At 37.7% G+C, this 9,487-nt stretch overlaps 1 protein-coding gene across 2 annotated transcripts in view; it reads left to right on the forward strand.

The window, feature by feature from the left end:
- Csmd3 (CUB and Sushi multiple domains 3) overlaps positions 1 to 9,487 on the forward strand; it is a 1,090,649-nt gene that overhangs the window by 941,064 nt on the left and 140,098 nt on the right. For both annotated transcript variants that reach the window (XM_010619527.3, XM_033759931.1), the window contains 2 exons: positions 3,421 to 3,545; positions 8,965 to 9,061. In XM_010619527.3, the coding sequence (XP_010617829.1) occupies positions 3,421 to 3,545; positions 8,965 to 9,061 (222 nt within the window). The remainder of the gene's footprint in view (positions 1 to 3,420; positions 3,546 to 8,964; positions 9,062 to 9,487) is intronic.

The following is a 9,487-nucleotide window of genomic DNA, read 5'->3' on the forward strand; positions in this document are numbered from 1 at the left end:
ATCTCAACTCTCATTGCTTGATTCTTTTGTTCAGCCAGCTCTACTCATCCAAGGAAAAGTTATTCTACTACAATAATAAATAGCGATTACTAGCATGTAAATGAACTGCTTTTAAGCATTGTATAATTTAATATTGGCATAAACTCCAGAAGGTACAAAAATGTTTTCTTTTACAGATAGTACAATCTCCGTGGCTTAGAAACAAAAGTTGAATTAGGATGTGAATGCAGGCTATTTGATTTGAAAACTTGTTTTCTTAATCCATATGTGCTGTTGTGTAATAGATGAGAAGAGAAAGTTTATCATACATCTTTTAAAAATAGGATACATATGTTAGGTTAAGTCACATACATGGGAAGTGAAGTGTGACAGTGCATGTCTGGGAATATTTTATAGTTATTTTCTTTTTTTGTCAGGAAATGAAAGTGATTAAAATGGAATTTGACAAATATGGCTTGCTTAGGAAAACACTGAGGCAAAGAAATGCTGCTGCTGCTAAATAGGTCATTTTTAACCATGTTATAAACACAGATATGTACTCTGTCCTTCTACAACTTACCCCATAGTCATTTAGTCCATGATTACTAAGTGTCAGACACGGTCCTAGGCGCTGATTGCCTGTTCCTATGGTTATGCACTTATGCAGTGTGTTAGTTACTCCTCTCATGGGGGAGAAAAAACACCTGACAGTCAGAGTTAAGAGGCAGAAAGGTTTGTTTGGCTTCCAATTCAAAGAAGTTTCAGTTAGTAGTCGGCCGGTTCCAAGGCAGGGTGGCAGAGGGGCAACAGTCCGTGGCAGTGGAAGACAGCAGAAGCAACAAGGGACCTCAGCAGCACCTTTCTGTCCCTTTTATCTTATCCAGACTCCCCAGACTTGGACCCTTTAGTACTACTGCCCTGGAGCCTAGCCCCACCATGAATCAATGGCACACTCTAGATTCAGCCGCCTCTGAAAAAGCACGAGGCTAAACACAAGCCATAACACGCAGTCTGCTCTTGAGAGAGACACAGCGCACATTAATAAATATACGCTCTTCCTTCAAGTAGTGGTGTTAGAAAGGAGAGTAAGTCATGTGCTGAGGGTCGGAGGAAGACACCCAGGGCATGCTGCTATTGTGTACCAGAAGGAAATAATAAAAGGAGGAAAGCAGAAAAGCCCTGCTAGTAAGCAAGCGTCTGGACTGTGAGGGGAGGTGTTGATATGTTCACAGCACAGCCAGAATTAGGAACACAGTGAATGATGGCGGGGTGATGGGAGGTGAATTCAGACAGGCAGAGCAAAAACCAAGTCCAACGGAGCCTTGAAAGTAATGACCAGTTTGGATGAAGTAATGTGGATATCTGAGGAAGAGGGAGAAGTCACGCGGGCTTAGTTTCTAGACAGTCACTGTTTTTAGTGTAAGAAGAGAGGAGAATCGGAGCAATAAGACTGATTAGGAACTTTCTACAGCAGCGTCGCTGAAGATAATAGTCGTTTGGATAGGAAGATCATAATCCTTGTGACAAGACTTGATCATCTTTGAGATGTATTTCTGAGGAAAACCGACAGGATGGACTGCTGGCCTGAATGTAGATGGAAATAGGAAGATGAACGTGACAAAGAGATGAGTCTTAGTTTCATGGCCCACAAGCAGAGGGAATGGGAGGTTACCTGTACCTAGCCGGAGGAGAGAGCAGATAGGGAAGAATTTCAGAAATATTTTGGGAATATTAATTTTCAGCTACTTCTTGGATACTGCATAATTCAAGGCAGAAGACGCAGCTAGAGATAAACATTAGTAGTTATAGAATATAGAAATGCATTTGTGGGTGGGATCACTGAGCCATGGTGATTAGAAAGAGAAAATGTTCTAGGACCATGCAACAGAGCAGAGAAGTTTTTTACACAATCAAAAGAAGCAGGATGAGGTAAGAAAAAAAAAAAATCATACGTGGCCAAGGCTATACAAAAAGTCAGGAGAGTGTAGTATCCTGTGACCAAGCAAAGAAAGTCAAGGGGGGATTGATCAACAGTGGGAACAGTTATTCATAGTTTGAATAAAATGTAAATTAAATATTGATCATCTCATAAGAAGAATATTTGAGTGACTTTCCCTTAGTCATTTCAATACATAGTTATTTCATATACGTCAGAACAAAAGCCTGACAGAAAAAAAATGAGACTGAGACAGAGGTAGATGGAGAGCGAGAACACCTCTAAAGCACTTTCACTTCTCCAGTATGAGCACTTCATAAATCATCTGTTTTCTTCTATTTTTGGAGTGAATCTTTAATATAATTCTTCCTTCATTCCTAGCGTGCTAGTCTCAAACCAAGTAAGAAAGTTGTTTTATTTTTAATGTGGCTGAATTTTTTTCTAACAAGTTTAAACCAAGTTTGCATGTAACCCATAAGATAAAAATACGAGATCCGGTACATTGAAGGTGGTAAGGCCATAGAGAGTAGAAATGTAGATTTATAAGAAGACACAACAAAAGAACTTTCTCAAAAAAAATTAAAACATTCAAAGTTTACAGTATGCTTTTGCAGTAATTGCTTTTCAATTTTGCATTTAGCTTTGAAAGTGTCATACAATTGTAATTTACTTTATAAAAATAATAACTAAAAATATGTCCTTTCATCTTCCACTATAAGTCAACTTAGGACAATGCCCTAAAAGCACGGTACTACTTGGTACCTATAGTGTGAAACTACCAGGGTTCAAATCCCAGTTCTGTCTTCCACTTGGGCAAGACATTTAACCATTTTTGTTGGCACTGAGGGTGGAACCTAAGGCTTCACACATGCCAGGCAAGTGCCGTGCCACTGAACTACATCATAACCCAGTTTTTCTGTTGTTTTTAGTTTTGTTTTTGTTTGAGGGGGATGAACAGACTATTTTAAGCAGCCCAGACTGGCTTGGAACTTACAGTCCTCCTCCCCCAGCCTGAGTAGCCAGAGTTAGAGCTGCATGCCCCCACCCTCAGCGAAGACATTTTTCCTCTATTTCTTCGTATGAAGAATGTAAAGCAAAGTAACTAAAATCTCACCAGACTAGCGGGAGGCATAAACGTGTTAAAATACATGGAATGTGTAGAAGAATGTCTGGCATGAGTGGGCTCTATAAAGTTGTGATCATAACATAATCATTACCATGTCATTGTTATTATTCACAGGATGTGATTCTCCTTCAAAGGATGTGTGAAGGAGAAAGTGTCACTAGATACGCTACTGTAAGGTCGTCTATTAATGCTAATTATTTTTTTAAGTATTTATGTAGGAAAGATCTAATTTTCATTGTTCCTTTGATTTTTGAAAATAGCATAGTTTTATTTTGTTTGTAAGTCTCCTATCTGCTTGAGATGTTATCTTTGACCTTTAATTTTAGTTTACACCTTTGCATTAGCATTAACTTCCTCTCTTCTATTGCTTTCCTTTTAGTGCCCTGTGGAGGGATTTTAACTAAGCGCAAAGGGACTATTTTGTCTCCTGGCTATCCTGAGCCTTATGACAACAACCTGAACTGTGTGTGGAAGATCACAGTGCCAGAGGGAGCTGGCATTCAAGTATGGATATCTCATCTTTTCTTTTCATTGTGCATTTGAAGTTAATATTTACAGAGATGGCAGCATGAATACTATTTCCAAAAGTCTAGCAAGTGGTCTTGACTGACATGGCTGGTTTTAATAATTTAAAAGAAAGATATTTATTATTAATGTTTTTTCATCCACAAGTAGCAGAAATACAATTTAATATTGGACAAGGTTATAAAAACTATGCTGCCTCACCTAACATGGGACTTCGAGGTAAGCTGATTCCAGGGTTATTTGTCTCAGGGTTTCTGTTGTGTCATTCTTGACCTCGGTTATTTATATAGCTGGGCTCCGTGGTCACCCCCATATTGATCTCATTTCTTGGTCTTCCTTGCATGGAGTCATGAGAGGGCTGCGACTTTCTAGGCACAAGATCCTTACTTTGTAGCAGCCAGTAGCCAAAGTAGAATGTCCTGTTTTATGTACAACTTTGCAGTGGTTAAGAACATTTTTGAGATCTGCCTTATGTTCTGTTGAACAGGTTTGAAATTACATCTATTCCTAAATCATTAACTTAGTCAACAGATGAAACTGCAATGATTTGACTTCAGTAAATCAATATTAAGTATATGGAGCCAGTCCTCAGAGGGCAAGCAGCTGACTTCCTCTGATGTGTGTGTTCTCAGTTAATTGATCTCAGCGAAGTCTCTGCGGAAACGAAGATGCTGCTCAGTACACAGGCAGTCCAAAAGTTCTACCAGGGTGTTTACAACTGACAGTTATTTTCCCCTTGAGCAAGGCTCTGGAGTTGATCTCGGCACCACCAATAAACGCTCCCAAACCATAACCAACCAGCCAGCCAAACAAACCAAACAGCCTGAAGTCAGTTAAAAGTGTTATTTCTAATTTTTAAAGCATAAGCTTTTAAATTTATGTTTACAACTGCCCACTGTGTATCTTTTCACCTGTCTTCTTGCTGGAACCTCACATTTGAAACCCAAAAATGACTTCTGGCATCCCCCCCCCCAATTTTAGATTGTCTTAGTGTTCTCTGTCATGTCATGACCTCCTCATCTGTGGAGTTGCCTAAACCTGAAATCCTGTTCAAGTCTCCGTTCAGAAATCCCGAACAAGTCTCCTGTTATCCATCCACACTTTCTCTGCGCGAGCCCAGGTGGCCTGGTTCTTCTTCTCTCCCAGTCCATTCCCAGAGGGAAAACAGTGAATCTTTCTGAAACTTTTAATCCAGTGCTAGCCCTTTCCTACGTACAGTCCATCAGTTGTCCCTCGTCTCCTGAAGACACTGTGATGATACCTTTGTCCCCTGTTCTCATTTCTGGCCTCTTCCTTTCACACCTTTTTTCTGTAAGTCTGGCTTTCTCTTGGCTGGGGACTCTGTGCCTATTGTCTACTTCATTCTCCAATTTCTCTCTTTATTTGGCTTAATCTTACTCATGACTTTTGTCTCAACTTAAATGTACTTCTTATGATAGGCCTTCTGCAAACTAGACAGAAGTTTAAGTTCCCTTGCTATATGTTCTCAGAGCTCCTTGTAATTTCTTTATCTTAACACTCATCATATTTTAATGTTATTACCTAATTACCTGTAAGCTCATGAAGGCAGTAACCCAGTCTGTTCCAGCAGCAAGCGCAGGACCTAGCAGTAGAAACTTAGTAAATATTGTTAGAATAATCATTGACCACCTCCATACACAGTGCAGTTTTGACCATTTAAAAAAATTAATATAATTTAATGAGCCAAGAAGAGATGCACAGAAAAACTATATTATGTACCACTTGCCTTTGGCAAACTCTACTTAAAACTGGACACATACCAATGACACTATAAAATCTCTCTAGTATACTACTGACTGATTACATTTCACAAAACAAAATTGGAGGTTAGCAGAATGTTTAGCACACTTATAGCATACTGGACTTTTGAACACTTTTGCAGTATTGACCTTTTTTTTTTCAAATTTAGCTTTTATACGGTTGCTACTTTGGGGCATATCATTAAATCAAAATGGTAACAAAGTCCTACATACATATAATATATGACATATTTGAAATTTGACTAACTTCGACTAAAAGTTACTTTGCAGGTGCATAAGATTTAAAGCAAAATTTATACGTGTTTGATTAAAGAATTATATGACTATCAGTAGATTATAGATGAAATAGGACAGCCATTGGTGGAAAAAAGAGAACTACTGAAGATGCTGAAAAATCACAATAATTTAGAATGTTTTGATGCTCTTTGGAAATAAAATCAACAAATACACCAGTTTGTTAATTTAATATCACATGAGAAGTTTATGAGAGGAGTGAATTAATTTGTTTGCTTGTTTATTTTAATAGAGTATTAGAGGTAGAATTCCAAGGGGCACTATGTTGAACGCTAACAATATTAGTTATCAAGAAAAGAATCTATAGTGCTTGCTTTGGTAGCACATATACAAAAAAGAAAAGCATCTTTAGATGAGAAATCATGGGAAAAAATGCCGGGCATGTCATCGTGTGAATATATAGCATTGTCATCAGAGGGTTAGAAGAATTTTCCAAAGTAAAATGAGATTTGATCTTAGATCTAAAGGATCTGGCTTTAATGACTGAAAATTTATTACCTCATAAAAAAATCCTATTTCAATTATAAACAGCTTTATCCAGTGTAATGTTGTTCTGAATCCCGATTTGGTAGCTAGTATTTTAATTCTTTACTTTGTTCTCATTTGGCTTCTATTATAGTTAGGTTTACAACTGTTTACTTACGTCTCTTAACAGGTTTCGTAGCAACACCTGCCGTTTGTTCTGGTCATAGGCTTTTAAATGCTCTATGATTTTATTATACACGTTATCTTCCCAGAATTCTTGTGGCAAGTTACATTCAGTCCCTGTGAATTTTATAACAAATGACTGTGAACTTGATGGTCACAACGGGAAATTATGTTCTCACAGTACCAGAAGCCAGAAGTCCCAAACCAGCTTCGGGGCACTGAAGTCAAGATACTAATAGATTTATCACCATTCTGGTTTCTGGATAATTTCCTCCTTGCCTTTCCAGCATGGAACTGCTGCCTGTGGTCCTTAGCTTCTGGCCACATCGTTGCAGTTGCTTCCTCTGTGGTCATATTACCTTTTCCTCTTCTGTCTGAATCTTTGGCTGCGTCTTTTTCATCTCAACATCTTCAAATTAATCACATCTGACAGGCTTTTTCCCCCTACATAGTTTATCTACAGATTCTAGGGATTATGTTCTGATATTTTGGGGAGCCTTTGTTCTACTTTCTACTTATTATATCCAGAATTTCTTCCTTCTGTACTTGTAGTAGGTTTTCCCGGAGATACCTATGTTTTTGTTCTTGCCACTTCTCTGCTCTTATTAACTTAGAGGGAAAAAAACAAGTTATTCTTAAGTGTTACCTCTCACTTTTCCTGATCACATTACACAAAATCCAGTGACTTCCACCCATTGCAACACAAGTGCCATCTTGGTCTACCTTGGTCTTCTACTCCTCTTCCCCTTGATTAATTTGGTATTTTATTCTTTCTCATTGTAGTAGACATTAAAATATTACTGCAGTAAGCACTGAATTTTTTCTCCTTTTATTACCTTCACCAAATGTGGTGCTGTGCATGAAGTATAGTCTTGATTCTGTCCCTCCTCCCACTTCTAAGATCTTTAGTGCAACACTGACAGTATAATTATAGCTTTAAGTGCATAATTATTTTGCTGATATTCAGTCTTTAATGAATGTCTTGTTCAATCTCTTTGCCAAGATTCACTGAGTCCTTGATATACAGTAGAAGCTGTTCTAAGACCTTTATACATATTAATTAATTTAATTTTTACAATGAATCCCTGAATTAGATACCTTAATTACAATGATTAATGTAAATAATCTGAGGCACAGAGAGATTAACAGCTTTCCTTAGGTGATATGCCAGCAAGTAGAGGGAGCCAGGGAGCTGGAAACCCAGGCATTCTCTTTTATTCCACAGTCTTTTGTGTTTATCGTTTAAGCTCTATTCTTTCTAGTTCTTCTATGCTTTTTCTAACTTTGCATGCATACTTCCTCTTATGTAAATACCCTCCACTGTGGCTAAATTGGATTACTTACGGTTCACTAAATCATGAAAAAAAAAAAAACTCGAGCTTTTCCCATCTACATTTTTCCACACTCGATAATTCCTTCAGCAGAAAACCTCTTATTACTTGAAACTAAGCCCAATTGTCAACTCCTGCTTGAATCTTTACATTTTTTCTTAGTAACACAATCTAAGAAATTCAGAAATGAAGAAGGAATTGTTTGTCATTTATGGAAGTGGTGATTATATTGCAAAGGTACAGCTTTAATTCTATTTTTCTTCTTGTCCTGGAGTAGTGCCATCAGGTCTGACGCCAGCCACGCAGGCGGGACTTCTATTGCCATGTGGCACTCACCCTGGAAAAGGAGAGCCAGCATTCACTTGAATGAAAGATTGATGATGGGCTCTTGCACATGAGAAATGTTTCATGAACCAGACTATTACAATTATGTAGTAAACTAGGGTCGTGCCTGCATTTACAACAGAATTTATGTACATAAATCAAATTTAACCGAATAAAGTCATTCCTCCTCTAAAACTACAAAACACTTAAACAAAGAGCAGAGCAGTGTCCTCCTTCTTGAGGGTCCTGTGGGTTCTTTGAAAGGCTCAAGCTGTGCCAACTGATGTGCGTGAAGTAACACATGTCTCTTTCTTTAAACAAAATTTAAAGGACATGGGAGAATTGAACGACAGCATTTCCCTTCTAAACTTTATGGATCTTTGTGGTGATTTAATTATTATGACTCCATTTGTGCAAATCATCTGAAATTTGCATTCGAATATGCTATGTTGAGACCTATTAAACCCATGCACCAGTGATGATAATCTTAAAAATTGAAAGGCAGGGGAGCCATTGAACAAAGTTTATGCAGGAAAAGAATGCAGGGAAGAGCCGAGTTAAAATGTGTATTATAAGGTCCTTTATGTTCATCAACCACCAGTCTGATTATTTTCTAATTGTTAAAGCAAGTGAGAAAATTCAATCACAGACATGATTCTTGACTCTCAGAAAACAACAAAAAGGTAACGGGTCGTTTGTCAATTGCAGTGGGATTCCTAGCAACACGTCATTAGATGAACCCAGGAATTTTAATGAAGAGAATACTCTGAGATTGTGGCAGGCATTCTCAGTGTTACATTCACAATAAACACTGCTGGGTTCTCTGGGAGGCTTTTCTGACAGTCGTTTCTGTGGGGCCATCACCGGTAATGGTGAGACGAGTTCTGTTAAAAACCTCAGCCAGGGGGCACAGTGCTGCCCTCCAGTGGTAGACATTCCTGTCCCACAGGGAATGGGTAGATTTAAGTGCATATATCCGGTTAAAAGTCTGTGTTCTGATCAGTAGTCCTTATCTCCCAGGTGCAAGTGGTTAGCTTCGCCACAGAACACAACTGGGACTCTCTGGACTTTTACGATGGAGGAGACAACAATGCTCCAAGACTTGGAAGTTATTCAGGTACAAAAAGATTTTTAGCTTCATTAACATATAGATATAATTAGGGATATAAAATATATTTTAAAGAATCCCACAAAACTTGTAGTTTACATTTTATGAACTGTACACAGTGAAGTAAATTATAAGCTTGGAAATTTGAAAATCTTAAAGATAGATAATTTTTAAATGGTGGTAAAAAACCTTACAATATTCTTATTATATGCGTGTAATAATTTCCTGATGATTTTATGCCAATGGTAATATTTTCATTGAGTTGTGGTTCACGAATTGTATTAAAATATGATGAGACTGTGTGACATGATAAGTACTACAAGGTCCTACTAAATAAGAATAAAGAAAATATAAGTTGTTCCCAGGAGATGAATGATTTCACATAAAATTATATATATATATAAAACAATACCAGAAGAAAATACAAAATAAAAT

The sequence above is a fragment of the Fukomys damarensis genome, unplaced genomic scaffold (genome assembly GCF_012274545.1).
Source record: "Fukomys damarensis isolate Sample0158 unplaced genomic scaffold, DMR_v1.0_HiC HiC_scaffold_5, whole genome shotgun sequence".
Lineage (NCBI taxonomy): Eukaryota > Metazoa > Chordata > Mammalia > Rodentia > Bathyergidae > Fukomys > Fukomys damarensis.